This window comes from Diorhabda sublineata, chromosome 11 (genome assembly GCF_026230105.1).
Source record: "Diorhabda sublineata isolate icDioSubl1.1 chromosome 11, icDioSubl1.1, whole genome shotgun sequence".
Taxonomy (NCBI): Eukaryota; Metazoa; Arthropoda; class Insecta; order Coleoptera; family Chrysomelidae; genus Diorhabda; species Diorhabda sublineata.
Window position 1 is genome coordinate 1,235,105 of NC_079484.1, and position 22,771 is coordinate 1,257,875.

Here is a 22,771-nt window from a genome sequence, read left to right on the forward strand (position 1 = left end):
TTAATACAGTATGCAATTTTTAAAAGGATTTCTATTCAATAAATTCATAAGATACGATCAAAATGCTATGTTAAAGAAGCAAAACAGCTCGAACAATAATCTTGTTTAATCCTTTGTTAATTTCAAAAAGAAGAAGTGTTTTGTCATAAACACATGCTATAATTGTTTTTAGGTTATGAATGGTATATTAGGTTAAGTTATTCATCCATTAAGAATTTTGAAAACATTTACTTTTATAAGAGTTTAGTACACGATCGAAAATGGAGTATATTAAAGAACCCTTGCCGAATGAACCATTAAAACCGACAATGTAAGATTTTCTTTTATTATATAAAAATGTGTTTACCAAATTTCACACTTTCAGATTATGTTGCGAGTGTGGTATAGCTATCGAACCAAATCCTGCTAATATGTGCGTCGGTTGTCTACGTTCGCAGGTAGATATAACGGAAGGTATACCTAAACAGGCTACTTTGCATTTTTGTCGTGGATGTGAAAGATATTTTCAACCGCCAGCCGAATGGATAAATTGCGCTTTAGAATCCAGAGAATTACTCTCGTTATGTTTGAAGAAACTTAAAGGTTTAAATAGAGTTAAGCTTGTAGACGCCTCTTTCGTTTGGACTGAACCTCATTCCAAAAGAATTAAGGTAAAATTAACTGTACATGGGGAAGTGGCTGGAGGTGCTATATTACAGCAGGTATTTGTTGTGGAATATACTGTTTCGCATCAGATGTGTGATGATTGTCATCGGTCGGAAGCACAGGACTTTTGGAGGGCTTCAGTACAAGTTAGACAAAAATCAGAAAACAAAAAGACGTTTTATTACCTCGAACAACTTATTTTAAAGCACAAAGCTCACGAGAATACGTTAGGTATAAAACCTGTTCATGGTAAGTTATTAAAAATGCTTTTGTTGATTTCAGGCTACCTTTAATTGAAAATACATATAAAAATAGATAAAACCTTGAAGTTTTCATCTATTGTGGTCTTTATTTGTTTATAAATGAAGTTTCAATAATAGGAGACGAATAAATTAACTTGATTTTACCAACCCTTATAAAAAGATCGTAGGAATTAGGAATTTGATAAAAATCTATAAAACAAAAAGGAATTGCCTGTTATTTTTCATTACATGTCTTAAGACGACTTTTAAAACCCAAATTCTCACTATTTATCATATTTTGATTAAAAATTTCTTATTATTATTGTTTTAAATTCTAGGTGGTTTGGATTTTTTTTATACTACTGAGAGCCACGCTAGGAAAATGGTGGACTTTTTAGCCGCAGTTCTTCCTTGCAAATTTCAACATTCCAAAAAATTAATTTCCCACGATATCCACAGCAATGTCTATAATTACAAATTCACATATTCAGTGGATATTGTACCGGTATCCAAAGATAGTGTAATTTGTCTTCCAAAAAAATTAACCCAACAATTAGGAGGAATTTCTCCTATATGTTTAATTTACAGAGTTACAAATTCTATACATCTCATAGATCCTTCGACAGCTCAAAGTAAGACAATTAAACAATTATAGTTTTCAAAATTTTCAGTTTTAAATGTCTTTTTAGTCGCAGAAGTTAATGCCACCACGTTTTATCGCAACCCTTTCGGTGCTATTTGTAATCCTAAACAGCTAGTAGAATATATTGTAATGGATATTGAACCGATTAAAGATAAAGATAGAAAAATATTTCCCGGACAAGGTGCTATATCATACAGACACGTTCTTGCCGATATTTGGGTAGTAAAAGCGTCTGAATTGGGTATTAATGACAATAATATCCATACTAGAACTCACCTGGGACACATATTAAAACCTGGAGATTCTGTTTTAGGGTATGTACAAGATTTTATTATTGCTTTGACTTATTAAGGACTAGGAAATATGATAGTATGCTCTAAACAAGCAATCAGACTCCAGCTCAACAGTCTGCAGTTAAATAGGTACCATTAGACTCTCTTGCAGCTTCCAGGAAGACTTTAATTAGTGTCCACTGATAGTAGAACCAGATAAACGAGTTGTTGTGAGGTTTATTTTCTTTGGGAGTAGAAAGATCTATGATTATAGTTAGTTTAGCTTGTATCAAAGGGGATATTCCAAAATTAGCTTTTATTTCTTTAGAGTTAACAGAGAAATTGTAGCAGAGTTGGATTAATCGTCCAGGCAAGGTGTTTACACATATACAAGTGTGTCTCAAAGACATATTGTGTTCAGTTGGGTCTCTATTTCACACGAATATGGATAAACTAATATTTTGTCGATGACTAACGTTTAATGCTTCTTCGTAACCTCTCGAAGTTTAAATACATCTGATATTTGTAATATTAACCATGGAAGTGCATCAAACAATTGAGTTATGAATTTTTTCATAGATATAATTTAGAAGATAGCAATATAAATGACAGCAATTTTGATAAACTCGAAAGAACGTCCATTCCGGATGTTCTTTTAGTGAAAAAACTGTATGGAGACAGATCTTTTAGAAGGAGACAAAGAATTTGGAAACTAAAGAGACTTGCTGAAGGAGATACCGCATTTAATCCTGATGCCAAGTAAATACAAGATATTTCAGGAATTTCTTGATGCTCAATGATTGTTTTTTATAGTGATTACCACGAATTTTTGGACGACCTTGAAGAAGATCCTGATTTAAGACAGAATATTAATATATTCAAGGATAAATCTAAACTTATACCTGTGGATGTTTTTGATAACGAAGGCGATGCTCCTCGTGTTACTTTGGCGGAAATGTTGGATGATTTGGTCATAGATGACGTTGAAATGGAGGAAGTTGATTAAATAATTTTTTATACACAGTGTTTAAATGAATTGTTTATTTTCATTAAACTGTAATATATCTTCAGAATTCATATCCGTACTTATTTATGAATGAAAACCTGAAGTACTTACGTCATAACCGCCCCTATAAACAACTTACCTGAATATTTTTAAATATAATTAAACATAACTTCCTATTTGTAAATTTCAACTGTAAAAGTTAATACGATATTTATAATAAATACTCTGCTGCAATCCACTTCAAATACATCGTTGCCATATAAGAAACATTGAATTTATCACTTACGCATGTGAAATTAATTCTTGAGCCTATAAAAATCAAACAATACCTACCTGTTCTACATACTGTTCGTAACTAACATAACATATGACACTAGAGTATCAATATTAGAACAAGTATTCTATGTTCTAAGGTTTCAACAAATTATACAGCCACATGTAAAAATATTAGTGATTTTCTTTAATTTCTTATTTCTTAGACCTTTTGATATAATAATGCTTCTAAATAATCTTGATTATATCAAAATATTATAAAGACTGAAGAGACGTAAAATCAAGAACACTGACAGCTGACAAATGACATAGAGTTTCAATAAATTATACAGCCACATGTGAAAAAAATAGACGACAGCTTTATTCCCGTGAATTCGTCAATTGGGATAATAAATACAAATTTATTCATAATTCTTTTATTCATTACTCAAAATTTTCTACATTTTTTTGGTTCCTTTGTAGATAATAAATACTATCTTCTAAAATTAATCCGACTTGCGTAACAATAATATGAAAGCTAGGGAATGGGATATTTAAAGTAAAAAATACATTTTCACTATTAAATGTATAAACAATTGGTTAAAATATCGATTTAGTTCATTTATTCAAGTGAGAAATGATATCTATGTTTTTTAAACAAGGTTTATAAAGCAAATAGTATTTGTTTTGTGAGAGCAATTAATATTTGTTGTATTTTTCCTAGCTTTCAAATTGTAGGTGATTCATACAATAAAAATTTTACACCTGTCGCCAGTACCACAACTTTCTCCAGGAGTTGTAAACTATACAGGGTGATCAAATCTTAAATTGAGACCTAATATATTCTTAATTACATACATTTTTAGCTATATAATAGTTTTTCCAAGTTTCGTATATGAGATTTTTATCACTCTGTATGTATAAACTTACATACTATTATGAAAATATTTACTTTTATAATTTTGAAGCCAAGTTTTTTTATCAAAATTTGTTTTATGAAAGGCAGGGAATTTCATTTAGTTAAAAGAGTTACTTCTACTATAAACCCTGTGTGACTATCTTAAGTAGCAAAAAAATAGTAATTTCTGAATTGTACTTCTACTACATGGTCATTATTTTTAATGTATCTGTTAAAGTAGGGTTCAAACTAACAATGAAATACTGAAGTGACTCATTTTGACTTTTCTGTGAATTTATTTACATATACAATATTTTAAAACTCTTTTTATACTTATCTGTATGTAGCTTTAATAATTTCTTTAATTACCTCACTTGTCTTGACATTTTCATTCTTGAAACCAACATTTTTTCTAATTCAAAGTATTTTTTCATATTATTTTTCTCCTTTTACGTCTTCTTTTTTATTACTTCAAATGTCTCAGTCCACTGATGTTTAATTTTGTGTTCTGTACTGACTATCATTGTTGTTTGGTGTATTTGTTTTGCTGTATAGTCTCTCTGAATGAGTCCCCGTTCTTCGCCTGTTGTTATTTCTCAGTTTATAACAAAAAGTGTTTGGTTTGTAATAGCAACTCTTTTAACGTTCATTTTATTTATACAACGAGCAATATTTATATTTTAATATTGACCTAAAATACTCTTAATGAACCGCAGCTTAATGTAGGTATGTATTAAACCTCATTTTTAATATCTACAGACTACAGAAATAGATAATATATGATTTTGATCCCGATTTACTTTTTTTTCAACAATTTTAAACAACTTTTTTCTGCGTTCTGTAGCTCATTGATTATGTATCTTTTTCTTTTTAAAAACTTTAAAAACATTTTTACACATAACACTTTGTGTTAGTCCAGGAAATGAAGTGCATTTGTTCGAATATATTTTCATAAAAATTTGGATTTAAATGCTGTTTATACATTTGAATACAAGTTTTATTCAACTATTAACGGTTAAACGCCGCCAATAATCGAAATAATATGAATATAGGGAATATTTTTACCCATAAAGTGGTTTTATTTAGATTTCAATACGTGGTTTGTTCTATATGTAATTTTATTCCATTTCCTGGACTATTAGTCCTTATTACAATTTCTATTAGATAAAAAAAGCTTATTTCGAATAATATACATTTAAATATGCATATTTTAGTATTCATATAGGAATGAAAATTAGAAATACTATACAGAATGACTCAGAAATTTGTTGTTGAATTAAATACTGAATATTATCCATTTGAAATATAATTGTTTTGAGAATTCTTCTTTATAGTCATAAATTTTGGTATATAATGTCATTAAATTTAAAGATTTTTATTAAAAAACGCTAATTTCTGATAGTTTGTAGTTTTCGTCAAGTCACTCTGTATATTAATAAAATAAAAAATGAATCAACTCAATATATTTATATTTAACAGTTTGAATAAAAGAATCTCATTCACACTCAATTTTGTTATTCTAAAATAAATAGTATGTCAAATTTTATACAGTGCATTTAAAGTACTCGAACTTCTTTTTGTAGAGCAAATTTCACATTTCCTATAAGAGTTTCCCATACAAATAAACTCAAAATATCTGTATAGTAACAGTGACAGAATAACAGAATCTCATTCAATACTCCTTTTATATCAAACTAAAATAAACGTCAATTTTTGTAGAGTACACTTATATTACTCGAACTTCTTCTTTTTCTAGTGCAATTTTGACATTTCCCAATTTAGTTTTTCATAGAAATAAAATAAAAAACAAATTAACTCAATTTATTTATATTTAACAGTTATAAAATAACAGTGTCTCATACATTAGTTTTATGTCAAGAGTACACTTAAAGTACTCGAACTTTTTCTTTTTCTACTTCAAATTTGACATTTCCCAAATTAGTTTTTCATAGTAGTGAAATAAAAAACAAAAAATATCTGTATTTAACAGTGACAAAATAACAGTTTAAGTAACAGAATCGCCTTAAATCCCCATTTTATGTCAAACTAAAACGTCAAATATTGTAGAGTACACTTATAGTACTCGAACTTCTTCTTTTTCTAGTGCAAATATGACATTTCCTATATTAGTTTCTCATACAAATAGAATAAAAAACAAAAAACTCAAAATATCTGTATTTAATAGTGACAAAATAACAGTTTAAGTAACAGAATCACCTTGAATCCCAATTTTAAGTCAAACTAAAACGTCAAATATTGTAGAGTACACTTATAGTACTTGAACTTCTTCTTTTTCTAGTGCAAATATGACATTTCCTATATTAGTTTTCCCGTTAGCTACAACTCGATCTTACATAACCAATATCGAAGAAGAATATCGATTGTTCTGTCTATCATCTAGTTTTCTGAAATCTTCTTCTCGTTTTATTCGTATTGTGTCCTTAGTCGTTTCGAATAAACTAACGGATTAATATTCCGGGACGGGGTTAGCGGACATCAAATGTCTTTTTAAAGGGAAATCGCTAGATGGGGCTTGGCGGTCGTCGATGCTATTTCCGATAGACGTATATCGATAGGTCTACGGTCGTCGTATAAAGTAGGCGCCTGCAAAATAATCCCCGCCGTTCCAACTAACACCGCTAAAGTAAATATCCAAAGGAACAAACGGTCGAGTACCATAGCGACGTATTTCCAGTCTTCTTTCACCTAAATAGGATTAGCGGATTAATTTGAGGTTATGTAAATATTTTCGGTAGTATCTACTTTAGTGGAGTCCTCTTCTCTCCTTGTATGGTCTGCGATGAATCTAACGCCGTCTATCGCTTTATGTACTTCTGGACAGTGGTGCCACGGGTGACATTCTTTGAGCAGAACGTCGTTCAAATGTTCCTCTATATGTTCCATACCTTTGGAATCTATCAAATGATCGCCCAAATGGAAACCCATGCTCGGCGGCGGCGTCGTACCGTGAATACTGCAAGATCTCAAAACGCCAGCTTCTAATTCCCTAAGAATTATAATACACCATAAATGTCCCATTTGAGATTATTTATTTCAAAAAATACACCCTGTATATATATATATATAAAGTTATCATCTAGTTTTCCAAGAGCACCCTGTATGTTATTAGGTATTTCGACGAAACTGTTATTTACAATTGCTTTGGAGGTAATTATTTTCCAAGAACACCCTGTATATTATCAAGTATTTTAATTAAACTATCATTTACAATTGCATTAAAATTTTTTTTCCCAGAACACCGTTTACATTATTAGGAAGTATCATTTACGATTGCCTGGAGGTTATTTATTTTACACACCCTATATATGCTATCTAGATTTTGATAAATATGTTTTCATCGAGATATGAAAGGAAATCAACTCACCTTGGAGTAAGTTCGTCTATGGAACTGGCATTCGGGAAGAATCCTGATGGATCTTCGGTTAAATCGGAGGCGTCTTGATATAGTCCCGAATCTCTTAATTCTAAACCGTTACAGGTTCTAATCATTACACGATGACTGCAATTGAAAATAAAGTTAATATTGATTAGGATAGTGAACAAATTGGATGTGTTTTAAAGTTACAAAAAGATACTAACTATACTAGACTCGCCTTTATATTCAAATCTTTATTTGAGAAGTATAAAAAGTCTTCTTTAATAGATATTTTTACTTTTATGTAATTGTTAATAAAATAATTAATAGAAATATGCAAAATAAATTTTCTAACCTTACTTTGTTTGTTTGTTAAGACACATGTATAACATTTAACAATGTATAAGTGGTTGGTTACCTTCTACTATCTAGTGGATAATGGGGTCGACGCATGACGAGAAGCCTTGGAAGAATGTGGATGAAGACTCTTCGTACCCACGGCGCCATTACGTGGGTTTGGGGGGAACGGAAATGTACGTTTAATACAACTACCGTTACGCATATACTGTAACAAAAATAATCATATATACGTCTATTATTACTTCTGCTCAGCTACCGTTCGTATTATACAACTTGCATAAAATAAAATTTGAGTTTCAAGTTCCTTTATCTAATAAACTTGAATTTTTCCTACGAAGCATAGCAATTATCAATTTTTCAACATTTAGACATCAAGATGTTTGCAACTATCCGCCTAACTAACTAAATTTCCGGGAAATTATTAATTGTAGACCAAGTGGGATCTGAGATCAAGTATTCCGTTATTAGTTCAGCAATTAACCTTACACATTATTTATGAGACCATTCTAATAACTTAGTTTCCTGGCTAATATTCAAAGTTATGTTGTTAAATATCACATTCCCTTTATGTTATACATATCAACTTATTTATAATATATAAAAAGAAGTATTTACCTTCAGCCGGTCCTGGTTAAAAAGTGAGGAAACTTTTAATAAACTTCCGGAATATCTCGACATTTTACCGATATCAGCACTAATGATATTTTAATGCCTTCACTTTTTTTTTATAGTAATACATAAACGTTAAAGGGTGATGTTAGATCACTCAGAATCCACGTAATCACAAACTATGTTATCCACTATACATTCTGTCTAGTATCATTAATATTTTCCCATTTAAACCAAATTGAAGTTACGTGAAGTAAAATACAAGAGTATAGAGACATAATTTATACATTTATTTTTAATACTTCGCGGAATAATTGCTAATAAATATTTAAAAAGACTATAACGTTCTTTATCATTTTCCATTCGAGAAGTTAGTCACTTTACGTCAACGAGATATATAAACTTCTCGTTATAATGGCCTTTACTGGTTTAGGCATTCAGCCATGTAAAAAAACGCACTTTGAATGAATAATCAAGCGCTGACGTTGAAGTAATATCACATTAAAAAATGAAGTTTTTCTTCTTTCACAATAAACAATCTGTCAACATAAATATAATATTACCAAAATGTGAGATACAATATTTAAAAGCTGGTTGGAAATCCGTCTTGGTATTAGACAATTTCAAAGCAGAATTAGAAAAATGACAAATGGCAATAAAAACGTTATTATTAATTTTAACTGCTACGTTTTTTTTTACACAACGTAGTTATATATAAATGTAGTAGTCTTATATTTTGGTTCACTAGTTAAATAATAATTCAACAGAACTGCATCGCCAGTTTATCTATATGAGTGAAAATGTTACGGAATTTATCAATATTTAACAACAAGGTTTAAAACACAGTTACACTAAAAAAAGTAATTCTTTCAAGGGGATACAAAACATTTCATTTTACTTCGCGGCCGATTTCGTAATGAAGAAAAAAAGTAATTTATAGTTAAGTACGATAGACAAAGTGGTAAGGGAGACAATGGAGAAAAAATTTGAAATAGTATTCGGCTGTAAACGATAAATAACAATTCAAAAAAATGAATATAACCTAAAAGAAATTTAGTTAGTTAGAAAGGTCATTGTGCAATCTAACGAATTGTCAAAATCAGTTGATGCTTATTTAAAGATGGCCGTCGTGGGGTAAACAAATGCTCTGGTGGTAGGTTTCTGAAATTATTATTCCCAGTTTTATTGCAAAATGGCTTCTTGTAAAGTTTCTATGTGAAGAAATGCGAAATCAACTCTCGAAAGAGTAAATTTAAAAGCTACAAGTTTGACCTTGTAATATACCGGGAAAAATCAAGGAAACCTAACACGAAAGTCGATTGTTTACCCCACGACCGCCATTTTGACGTAGATCATCTGTTTCCTTAGATTGCCTAATTTAATTGGTAATTATTTTTTTTCACTCTGTAATATGGTCTTGGTCTTCATAAGAACAGTTAAAAAAACATGATTATTGTAAAATGTAATTTTAAATAGTTTTTATAATAATAATAATCCACTAATTAAACTTTTTCTCAGTGTACGTTATGCCGACTGACAAAGAACTGCAAAAATACTCAGTTTCCGGTGTATTAATTCTAATGAAATAGGTCTAAAAACTGTCTACGAAATCTTCTTAATATCAAAGAACAAAGAAAAAATTAAGAAAATCTAACACAGGTTACATAAGACAAAGTCGATTGTTTACCCCACGACCGCCATTTTGACGTAGATCATCAGTTTCCTTAGATTGTGTAATTTAATTGGAAATTATTCTTTTTCACCCTGTAATATGGCTGTTTGGAAAATCGGGTCCAGCCACAAGCAAACATACGAACTTAATAGAAGAAACGGAAACTATTTAATCGCAACTATTAAAGATTACACTGACTAAACTTTTCTGTTATGTTTAATTGACTATAGAAGCAGTGAATAATATCAAAACGAGTCCCAAAGCGTAAATTTTCAATAGTTTATAACAATCTTCTACAAATATTAGAATTTGTTAGATTTTTATAAAGTTTCTCCACTTTTTACACTTTTTCTCAGTGTATTTCATAAATTACTCGCCCGAGTGGAAACGTAGCCGTAAAACCCGTTTCAAATGACGTTTTAAATATTCCAAGAGTTGATGGAAGAAGTGTTTTCTCTTTTATAAAATTTGGAGGAGTAAAAATACTTCCAACTCTTACGGAAAGTCTCATAAATTATTAAGTACTATGGTCGAGAGCAAAACGGTTAGACTTATGAATGTTTTTAGTGTTTCACTACATTTGTTTCCACAGTTTAGAAAAATAAAATTATATTTCAAAAACGATAAATAACAAGACAATTTTGCAGAGCAATAATTATTAATCGAAACTATCACTTACCTAAATGTATCAAGTATCATGGTAAATAAAACGAATTTACCAAGTAACGGCACTACAAGCGATGTGGGAGGAATAATTTCGGCTAGAAGTAGGAAGAAGACAGTCAACGATAAGAGTATGGATATTGATAAGCTAACCTGAAAAAAATTGTATAGCAGTAACGTGAAAGATTAGAAAAATAGATTTACTTACTTTTTCGCCGCTGTCGGATGGAAGATAGAAGACAAGAACGGTGAGAAAAGATATGCCCATACAGGGAATTATCAAATTAACGGTATAAAAGAGCGTTTTTCTTCTCATCGTTATGTTGAAAGTAATATCAAGGTAGGGTTCATCACAGCACGTATAAAACTTTTCATTTCTGAAACAAAATTTGTTATACCACGATATTGAAAATTTAATTGGATAATACTTTCCAAATTACATGAAAAACACACTAAATAAATAACTTAAAACGACTATCTGTTGGTTATATACACGTTTACAAATTAGGCGGCAAAATTGCTTAACCTCTACTTCTTCTTTTTTTTTGGATAAAATGAAATGTAAACATTCAAGCGATGTTGCCGGATTTTCTTGCACATAGATAAAAGCGAACTACTAGCATACCGTATTCAGTCAAATTATATAACGAATTTTACTTTCAGAAATTAATTAGACATAGTAATTACAGTCAGTAAAAAAGTTCATCATAACTATAGCTAATCTAGCCCAGAGATATGGAGGGGAAGAAAATGCATGAGTTGCAGCTTTAAGTAGTACTAAAATAAATAATACCAATATTCAATGTTTATAATTGACGAAATAGTGATTATGCGTCAGCTGGCAACGCTGTTGTGTTTGTTATTACATCTGATTCGGAATTGAAAATTATTTTCTGAGACGTGCTCGTGTTTTCAATCATAATTTATTTTAGTCGACTTTCTAATGATATCAAACAGTTTTATTTACAATTTGTTCAAGAAAAGTTTTTGTTTCGAATGGAAGACATGTTTCACTGAACTAATATTTGGTTAGGTCTTGCAAATAAACCGAATACGCATATACTTTAACGTTGTTTAATAATTAAGGAACTTTCTGTGCATTATTCAATTCACTCAAAACTTAAATACAAACTTATTTAGTTACCTAACTGCAGGAACTTCTAAAATGTCCCATTCGACAGATGTGTAGAATTCAGTCAAATCGATCCCGATATCTACTACATTAGATCCCTTCATTTCATCCAGATGACGAAGATCCACCTGAATAAGAAATAAATAACAAGAAAATATGGAAATATTATATATGTATCACCCTGTATATTAGAACACCCACACTTGACGTTAAATATTTACGACGTTGCCAGATTCATTATACGTAAAATTACAACCAGTCGTTTATATGTTGTGTACAAATATTTTTTAGTATTGAGAACTCTCAATTTTTGATAAGTACCAATTTAAAGCAAATATTTTTTAATGATTTCATATGACATATTAATAAATAATTTTATTATTAATATATAATTAATATTAAATCATTAATAAATTTGGCAACGATGCCAGAAATCCTGTCATTTCTTCGTTATCAATTAAATTCATTTATCTATGATTGAATAGATAGAAATGTTTAAACAAATTATTATTATTATAATGAAACAAACAATACAGACAAAATGTCAAATAATTAAATCAGAATAAAGACATGAACATTGGTTGTGTTGCGATATTGTCATATCGATTATAATTTATCCTGAATGACCTATTTTCAAGGAAATCTTTCTAATTGTATGTATTAGAGTAATAAATCATTTATAAATACTCATATTTTTAGAGCTAATCTCACAAAATGAAACATTACCAGCCAGAGTGACTAAACTGTACGTTGTTTATGCCTACTATACGGTGTCTGTCACAGACACTTTATGCAAATTCCGATGAAGGGTAGTTTTCGTTTCTAATTACTTATTTGCTGTTTACAGCTAAGCTAACCAAATCCCGTACCAGTCGCGTAAGTTAATCAAAGAGTACATTAAATTGGGGTTGAAAATAAACGTTGCGAAAATAAAGTACGTATGTTTCTGGTAAAAGCAAAAAGACCTTATTCTAAAAATATACTAACAAATGTAACGACCTTTCATTAAAAAAATAACGTAGATAGCAAAATTAAACGTTAATTCTACATAATAACTTTTTGATATAACAGCAAATAGATTAAGTTAAGAAAAACTTACTGTTTTAATTCAAAATTGTTTCTAATTTATAAACTACAATCGTTGTTGTATTTTATCGCTCTTAATTTTAGCCGAATCACTTAATAACGTAATTTTTATATAAACACACTACATATATCACTTTATATAAGCTCTACTTGGTTCTAAAACCTCAACATTGCTACTAAACATTTTACCGCTTTTACACCTACTTTTCCCTCCAACAAATAGAACTTCTAACTATTGATGGATTGGCCCTTTAATATACTGTCAACTAGCTACATTTAGCCAATGATTTTATTTATTTGTGTCTGAAGTATATTTTTATTTTAATTGAAAAAATATTTTCTCATAATCTTTTTTTACTTTCACTCTCGTATTTAGCTTTGTTGAAGTACAAACAGCCATTGTGTCTCATCGCTTTGTGTGAGTAATAGACAAATAGAAATATCCAAGACGAGCACTCTATTGAATAACTTTTTCTTTGACCTGTCATTGGTGAACATAAGAATAACCATTTTATAATATTCTAACGTTGTTTGTTCACGTCTAAAAGATGATACCTCTTAAGTGATTTATTGTGAATTGAGGCAAAGATGGAAACAAAAATGATTTATATTTTCCAGTTATAGTGTTTCTATAGTTAGTGCGAAACAAAAGTGTGTTTACCAGTAAAAAAATGGTAATAGAGTAGTGATAAACGAACCGCGTTTTTTTTGTGTAGCGCGCCAAAGTAACATCGATGCAAATATACATTTCGTGTGCTATCTACAAGACAGCCTATTAAAAAATCGTGTTAAAATTTAAAAACATACAATTTTATCGATTCAAACTTGTTTTGTTGAAAAATATTTACAAGTATACTTCATTTTAAGCCAACGAAATAAATGAAAAGGATAGCGAATCGCGTTATTTCCTATTTGGAAAGCAACACGTCAACTTGAAAACGCTTTAGCCGTTTTAGGATCCAAATAAAATTCACGAACAATAACTTTATGAGATTTGAGTGTTCGGAAAAACGTCTCGTTTTATAAAAATACGGTCGAAAAGAATTTTTGTTTTTGTACGTTTTTAAATACGAGGTGCGGTTACAAATTACGACGAACTATTTTTCTTTAAATGTGGATTTACCTGTGTGAGTGATTGTATTGAAACATTTCAATTTTAATACATTTTTCATGCTCGTATGTTTGCGAGAAATAATAAATTGATTTTAATGTTTAAAATGTGCAATTTGGAAACATAAAGTGTAATCGTGAATAGTTTATTTAGTTTTATAGTGAGGTGTGCAAGAAGTTGCAGAAGATAAACAATTAAAAGGTAAATATCTAAAAAAATACATAGAAAATCGCGATGTTGCCATATTTTTTTACACCGACAAACTTATTGCCAATTTCTTTTGAGCCTTTTCTGTTTAGCAGTTTTTTTGTGTTGGTTATAATTATAAAAATAGAAACTAAAAAAAACATATTGATATCATTATCTCAATATATACGAGTAGATATATTTAGATGTACAAATTTCATATTACACTTAAAGAAATGTATTATATAGAACAGTTCAATAAATTTCACTTACCTGGAAACCGTCGTAAGTCCACGATCCGAATTTCATAACGCAAGTTTGTTCATCGAACGGAAAATACTCGACATCTATTTCGCAGGAAGACTTGTAAATGGCCGGCGGTTTCCAATCGACTCGTCCCGTATAATTCAGTGTTGCTTTCGTAGCTAGCGTCACCTCAAAGTTGCCATCGGCACTAGAACAAGAAAAATAAAAATTTCCATTTACCATTGCACAAGCTGTTTTTATAAGTAGGAAATTGCCTTGAGGAAAACGTGTTTTCAAAGCAGTTGTTTGGAAAAATATTTATTTATGCGTCTGTTTTAAACTGACAACCAAATTACTAAAAGACTAAACTTCGATTAATAATGGAGGGTAATATACGGGTGACGGTCGATAGTTCTGAGAGTACAGCTTTACGTCATTTCGTTTACTCACTAACTCATAATAAGTTTCATGAGAAATATTGAGTCTATTAGAGGTTAGGTACGAGGTTGGTGAAAACACAAAAATTTTATATAACTCTTATATAACTATAAAGTATAACCAACATATTTTTTGAATACACCTCGTAATTAATTGAACCATTAGTTATTACCGTTGTGTCTTTTCACGAGTTATTTTAGCCGTAATTAAATTTTACTTTAAAGTTCCTTTGTTATTACGTTGTATCCTTTGTTTTACTCGATGATTCGAAATCTTGGAGTCCCTTTGGATTCGAATTTGTATTCCGTAGAGTAAGCCCTTTAACGATGATTCAATATTGTTTTGGAAACGTCAATATCGCGTACTTTATATATAAAAGAAGTTGATTTATGATCTGGTTGTAAAATTGTATTTCGATGGTTTATTACTTCAAATAATTCTATTTGTATTTAGTATTATAAAAAAGAAGAACTAATGATTAATACATCCATATAAACGGTATAATGAAATTAATATAATTATTGGAAGAAATTAATGATAATAATCAAAAGAATAAACAAAAATGTTCATTTTGGAATTTCACAAAAAAAAATATCGTTCTTTATACATAAAAGAAGTTGATTTATGATCTGGTTATAAAAATGTATTTCGATGGTTATTTACTACGGTTAAATCTACTTGTATTTAGTATTATAAAAAAGAAGAAGAACTAATGATTAATACATTTATATAAACAGTATCATGATATTAATATTGTTATTATAAGAAATTAATAATAAATAAAAGAAGGGGTTTGTATTATTATTATTATTACTTAGATTGAAATTATTTTACAGTGTATCTCTACTATAGTTTAGAACTTTTCATTCTTCGTAATATCAAGAAATGTAATACTTCTGAAAACTTGTTTAAGACATAGAATCGAGTTAATCAATTTCCCTTCAGACCATAATTTACCGTACTGAATAAATTGAATTCTGAATGAAAGACATTCCATTTGTATCTGTTTAAATTAAGTAACTTATTTACACCGAAAAAACAGTTTGGAAATATTTTTTATTATATTGAATGATTAAACATTGTTTTAATGATTTAAACCAACAACAAAACATACTTATTAGTTTGTTTAAATCGACAGTGGTAGTGATGTAAGAACTAATTTGACTTTTTATTCAATTTCACATCGTAAATACGAATATAGAATATTTAAAGTAAGACGGGATGATTTTAATGTTTATTTTACTACTTATTAGTGGTGAATAGTGTTTATCATTTTGTAGAATTTGTAAATCTCTGTAGAACTTTCAAAATTTGATTGAAATCTGAAGGTCGAGGCTATAAAATCATTCTAATTGGAGATTTTTAAATATTTTACACTTTAGGAACCTTCAAATGGGGTTGAAAGTGCTGTTTAGGCATATATAGAAGTATAAAAATAAAACAAATGACACAATTCCGGAGTTATTCTGAAGGAAGTGAAAAATTCCTGGATCAAGTTAATTGCACGGAAGTGGAAGGTAAAGGAAGCTCGGACGCGTCAACAACGGCGTCGTTTCAGAAAGAGGACAAGACATACCGCGCATTTCGATTAGGTGAAGTGAATTAATGATCTTTTTCTTCGTGTATTTCGCGCGAATTGGAACCGATAGTGTGAACGAGGGCGAGAAGGGTGAGAATCGAAAGGGATGACTTGTAATAAGGGGTCTGTTTGTCAGCGTTTCGTGGAAATGTTGAGCATCGAAAAAGGAAAACCGTTCGGGCGAGAAATTCGTTGTTGATGGACTCAATTGAATGTTTGATGACTTTTGATTCTAATTTTTTTGTTACATACTGCGTGAGTTTATAGATAAATACGAGGACAGTTCCATAAGTACCTGGCCCGACAAGGAAAACACAACTGGGCATCGCGGATGGTCCAAGGTGTCTTCTGGTGAATGGAAACTGCAGATCACTTTATCTGTGAATGTCCTAGACGTGGTTTAAACACCTGGACACACCCCACAACCTGCCAAAGCGCCTGATCGGTTTCTCAAAAGACATCGGACTTTGGTAACGTGTACTGGGATCTATCTGAAGGTCTGTGTGGTCAAAGACTTCACGGTTCCTATCTTTCATTGCCAAGTCAATTTTTTTTGAGTGTGAGAACAAAAAATAATCCGAGGGGACTAAATCTGGGCTATTTGCTATCAAGAACTGTGTAAAATAATACCCAAGAGTTTAACATTCGAAATGAAAAGAAAACAAACGTTTGAAAATGAATTTGGCACGCTAGCCACGTGGTAAAAGTGATATTTTATCTTTTTACATCGAAGGATTTTCCGAAGTTGCAACCCAGTTTCAAATTACACTTTCTGGAAGAAGTTCGATACATTATTCAAATCCGTAGGTTGCTCTAGATTTATATATGTGTACCTCGAAGAAGTTTTTGTTTGAAAAAAGAAAAAAGTCAAATAATTTCACATTAAAACGAATATGAAGACTACACTAAGATAAAAAATTTCTTGGAAAAGAGCAAGGCCGAAAACAAAAATGTACATTTACCATTTATCGAACTAAAGGAGGCTTATGATACAGTGCCAAAACAATTTTTTTAAATCGCAGTCCTCCCCTCACATGTAAGTTAAATTTTAAGGTTAGGAAACAGGAGAAAGTCACTAAGGGTAAAATCTGGTACTGAATGGTCGATCGATTGATTGTGTCTGGGTCTTCATCGTAGTAAATTCTACATTTGAATTCACTGTCTTGACTATTTTTGATAAAGTTGCATCAATAAGTTTTGTAAAATTTTTATTCGACTACAATTTTTATCCTAAAAGAGCAAATCTGGCAAATTTTTTAATTGGTACAGGACGTGAATGTCAATAGCTTCTTAAATCCCTCTAAATTTTGTTGTTAGAGAGTTTTTCGTGTTTTCTTTCAGAAATATATAAAAAACTTCATAAAAAAAACGGTTGAGATTTATAAAAATCAAAATTCGGACGCACAAAATGGAAATTAGGAATTCAATTCATACATTGACGAACGCGCTTCAAAAATAGGCCGTTATTCACGTTCATTCCACCAAAAATTTCAGTTAAACTTATAATTTATGAATTTCCTCAAATATTTTGATAGTTTTTCACTTGAAATCGCTCTAATTTTGAGAACCACTGTTCGTTTTTGGAAAAAATATATAAAACACGATTGGTTTATAACAAAATGTAAATTAGAAATTCCATTTATATTCTGAAGAGACGCTCTTTAAAAATAGGCCGTTTTTCACGTTCATTCCACCAAAAATTTTAGTTAAACTTATAATTTATGAATTTCTTCAAATATTTTGATAGTTTTTCACTTGAAATCGCTCTAATTTTGAGAACCACTGTTCGTTTTTGGAAAAAATATATAAAACACGATTGGTTTATAACAAAATGTAAATTAGAAATTCCATTTATATTTTGTAGAGACGCTCTTTAAAAATAGGCCGTTTTTCATGTTCATTCCACCAAAAATTTTAGTTAAACTTATAATTTATGAATTTCTTCAAATATTTTGATAGTTTTTCACTTGAAATCGCTCTAATTTTGAGAACCACTGTTCGTTTTTGGAAAAAATATATAAAACACGATTGGTTTATAACAAAATGTAAATTAGAAATTCCATTTATATTTTGTAGAGACGCTCTTTAAAAATAGGCCGTTTTTCATGTTCATTCCACCAAAAATTTTAGTTAAACTTATAATTTATGAATTTCTTCAAATATTTTGATAGTTTTTCACTTGAAATCGCTCTAATTTTGAGAACCACTGTTCGTTTTTGGAAAAAATATATAAAACACGATTGGTTTATAACAAAATGTAAATTAGAAATTCCATTTATATTCTGAAGAGACGCTCTTTAAAAATAGGCCGTTTTTCACGTTCATTCCACCAAAAATTTCAGTTAAACTTATAATTTATGAATTTCCTCAAATATTTTGATAGTTTTTCACTTGAAATCGCTCTAATTTTGAGAACCACTGTTCGTTTTTGGAAAAAATATATAAAACACGATTGGTTTATAACAAAATGTAAATTAGAAATTCCATTTATATTCTGAAGAGACGCTCTTTAAAAATAGGCCGTTTTTCACGTTCATTCCACCAAAAATTTCAGTTAAACTTATAATTTATGAATTTCCTCAAATATTTTGATAGTTTTTCACTTGAAATCGCTCTAATTTTGAGAACCACTGTTCGTTTTTGGAAAAAATATATAAAACACGATTGGTTTATAACAAAATGTAAATTAGAAATTCCATTTATATTCTGAAGAGACGCTCTTTAAAAATAGGCCGTTTTTCACGTTCATTCCACCAAAAATTTCAGTTAAACTTATAATTTATGAATTTCCTCAAATATTTTGATAGTTTTTCACTTGAAATCGCTCTAATTTTGAGAACCACTGTTCGTTTTTGGAAAAAATATATAAAACACGATTGGTTTATAACAAAATGTAAATTAGAAATTCCATTTATATTCTGAAGAGACGCTCTTTAAAAATAGGCCGTTTTTCACGTTCATTCCACCAAAAATTTCAGTTAAACTTATAATTTATGAATTTCCTCAAATATTTTGATAGTTTTTCACTTGAAATCGCTCTAATTTTGAGAACCACTGTTCGTTTTTGGAAAAAATATATAAAACACGATTGGTTTATAACAAAATGTAAATTAGAAATTCCATTTATATTCTGAAGAGACGCTCTTTAAAAATAGGCCGTTTTTCACGTTCATTCCACCAAAAATTTCAGTTAAACTTATAATTTATGAATTTCCTCAAATATTTTGATAGTTTTTCACTTGAAATCGCTCTAATTTTGAGAACCACTGTTCGTTTTTGGAAAAAATATATAAAACACGATTGGTTTATAACAAAATGTAAATTAGAAATTCCATTTATATTTTGTAGAGACGCTCTTTAAAAATAGGCCGTTTTTCATGTTCATTCCACCAAAAATTTTAGTTAAACTTATAATTTATGAATTTCTTCAAATATTTTGATAGTTTTTCACTTGAAATCGCTCTAATTTTGAGAACCACTGTTCGTTTTTGGAAAAAATATATAAAACACGATTGGTTTATAACAAAATGTAAATTAGAAATTCCATTTATATTCTGAAGAGACGCTCTTTAAAAATAGGCCGTTTTTCACGTTCATTCCACCAAAAATTTCAGTTAAACTTATAATTTATGAATTTCCTCAAATATTTTGATAGTTTTTCACTTGAAATCGCTCTAATTTTGAGAACCACTGTTCGTTTTTGGAAAAAATATATAAAACACGATTGGTTTATAACAAAATGTAAATTAGAAATTCCATTTATATTCTGAAGAGACGCTCTTTCAAAATAGGCCGTTTTTCACGTTCATTCCACCAAAAATTTCAGTTAAACTTATAATTTATGAATTTCCTCAAATATTTTGATAGTTTTTCACTTGAAATCGCTCTAATTTTGAGAACCACTGTTCGTTTTTGGAAAAAATATATAAAACACGATTGGTTTATAACAAAATGTAAATTAGAAATTCCATTTATATTCTGAAGAGACGCTCTTTAAAAATAGGCCGTTTTTCACGTTCATTCCACCAAAAATTTCAGTTAAACTTATAATTTATGAATTTCCTCAAATATTTTGATAGTTTTTCACTTGAAATCGCTCTAATTTTGAGAACCACTGTTCGTTTTTGGAAAAAATATATAAAACACGATTGGTTTATAACAAAATGTAAATTAGAAATTCCATTTATATTCTGAAGAGACGCTCTTTAAAAATAGGCCGTTTTTCACGTTCATTCCACCAAAAATTTCAGTTAAACTTATAATTTATGAATTTCCTCAAATATTTTGATAGTTTTTCACTTGAAATCGCTCTAATTTTGAGAACCACTGTTCGTTTTTGGAAAAAATATATAAAACACGATTGGTTTATAACAAAATGTAAATTAGAAATTCCATTTATATTTTGTAGAGACGCTCTTTAAAAATAGGCCGTTTTTCATGTTCATTCCACCAAAAATTTTAGTTAAACTTATAATTTATGAATTTCTTCAAATATTTTGATAGTTTTTCACTTGAAATCGCTCTAATTTTGAGAACCACTGTTCGTTTTTGGAAAAAATATATAAAACACGATTGGTTTATAACAAAATGTAAATTAGAAATTCCATTTATATTCTGAAGAGACGCTCTTTAAAAATAGGCCGTTTTTCACGTTCATTCCACCAAAAATTTCAGTTAAACTTATAATTTATGAATTTCCTCAAATATTTTGATAGTTTTTCACTTGAAATCGCTCTAATTTTGAGAACCACTGTTCGTTTTTGGAAAAAATATATAAAACACGATTGGTTTATAACAAAATGTAAATTAGAAATTCCATTTATATTCTGAAGAGACGCTCTTTAAAAATAGGCCGTTTTTCACGTTCATTCCACCAAAAATTTCAGTTAAACTTATAATTTATGAATTTCCTCAAATATTTTGATAGTTTTTCACTTGAAATCGCTCTAATTTTGAGAACCACTGTTCGTTTTTGGAAAAAATATATAAAACACGATTGGTTTATAACAAAATGTAAATTAGAAATTCCATTTATATTCTGAAGAGACGCTCTTTAAAAATAGGCCGTTTTTCACGTTCATTCCACCAAAAATTTCAGTTAAACTTATAATTTATGAATTTCCTCAAATATTTTGATAGTTTTTCACTTGAAATCGCTCTAATTTTGAGAACCACTGTTCGTTTTTGGAAAAAATATATAAAACACGATTGGTTTATAACAAAATGTAAATTAGAAATTCCATTTATATTCTGAAGAGACGCTCTTTAAAAATAGGCCGTTTTTCACGTTCATTCCACCAAAAATTTCAGTTAAACTTATAATTTATGAATTTCCTCAAATATTTTGATAGTTTTTCACTTGAAATCGCTCTAATTTTGAGAACCACTGTTCGTTTTTGGAAAAAATATATAAAACACGATTGGTTTATAACAAAATGTAAATTAGAAATTCCATTTATATTCTGAAGAGACGCTCTTTAAAAATAGGCCGTTTTTCACGTTCATTCCACCAAAAATTTCAGTTAAACTTATAATTTATGAATTTCCTCAAATATTTTGATAGTTTTTCACTTGAAATCGCTCTAATTTTGAGAACCACTGTTCGTTTTTGGAAAAAATATATAAAACACGATTGGTTTATAACAAAATGTAAATTAGAAATTCCATTTATATTCTGAAGAGACGCTCTTTAAAAATAGGCCGTTTTTCACGTTCATTCCACCAAAAATTTCAGTTAAACTTATAATTTATGAATTTCCTCAAATATTTTGATAGTTTTTCACTTGAAATCGCTCTAATTTTGAGAACCACTGTTCGTTTTTGGAAAAAATATATAAAACACGATTGGTTTATAACAAAATGTAAATTAGAAATTCCATTTATATTTTGTAGAGACGCTCTTTAAAAATAGGCCGTTTTTCATGTTCATTCCACCAAAAATTTTAGTTAAACTTATAATTTATGAATTTCCTCAAATATTTTGATAGTTTTTCACTTGAAATCGCTCTAATTTTGAGAACCACTGTTCGTTTTTGGAAAAAATATATAAAACACGATTGGTTTATAACAAAATGTAAATTAGAAATTCCATTTATATTCTGAAGAGACGCTCTTTAAAAATAGGCCGTTTTTCACGTTCATTCCACCAAAAATTTCAGTTAAACTTATAATTTATGAATTTCCTCAAATATTTTGATAGTTTTTCACTTGAAATCGCTCTAATTTTGAGAACCACTGTTCGTTTTTGGAAAAAATATATAAAACACGATTGGTTTATAACAAAATGTAAATTAGAAATTCCATTTATATTCTGAAGAGACGCTCTTTAAAAATAGGCCGTTTTTCACGTTCATTC

General features: G+C 29.4%; 2 protein-coding genes across 3 annotated transcripts in view; one reads left to right on the forward strand and one right to left on the reverse strand.

Moving 5' to 3' along the window:
* Positions 1-142: 142 nt before the first annotated feature.
* On the forward strand, positions 143-2,879 carry LOC130450147 (60S ribosomal export protein NMD3). Its single transcript, XM_056788353.1, has 6 exons — positions 143-310; positions 365-894; positions 1,226-1,519; positions 1,577-1,844; positions 2,382-2,561; positions 2,616-2,879. The coding sequence occupies exons 1-6, from the start codon at positions 261-263 to the stop codon at positions 2,806-2,808; spliced, it is 1,515 nt and encodes a 504-aa protein (XP_056644331.1). The 5' UTR covers positions 143-260; the 3' UTR covers positions 2,809-2,879.
* Positions 2,880-3,487: 608 nt separating this feature from the next.
* LOC130450535 (acetylcholine receptor subunit alpha-like) overlaps positions 3,488-22,771 on the reverse strand; it is a 39,805-nt gene continuing 20,521 nt past the window's right edge. The window contains exons 6-14 of one of the 2 annotated variants that reach the window (XR_008910583.1): positions 14,427-14,607; positions 11,783-11,898; positions 10,847-11,015; positions 10,655-10,791; positions 7,753-7,899; positions 7,344-7,478; positions 6,722-6,965; positions 5,927-6,664; positions 3,488-5,773 (exon numbers count right to left, since the gene is read on the reverse strand). Coding sequence is in view for 1 of the 2 variants with exons in the window: in XM_056789000.1 (XP_056644978.1) it covers positions 6,467-6,664; positions 6,722-6,965; positions 7,344-7,478; positions 7,753-7,899; positions 10,655-10,791; positions 10,847-11,015; positions 11,783-11,898; positions 14,427-14,607 (1,327 nt within the window). In the remaining variant the exon portion in view is untranslated. Of the gene's footprint in view, positions 6,665-6,721; positions 6,966-7,343; positions 7,479-7,752; positions 7,900-10,654; positions 10,792-10,846; positions 11,016-11,782; positions 11,899-14,426; positions 14,608-22,771 lie in introns of both variants that reach the window. The other variant, XM_056789000.1, reaches the window with a different exon arrangement.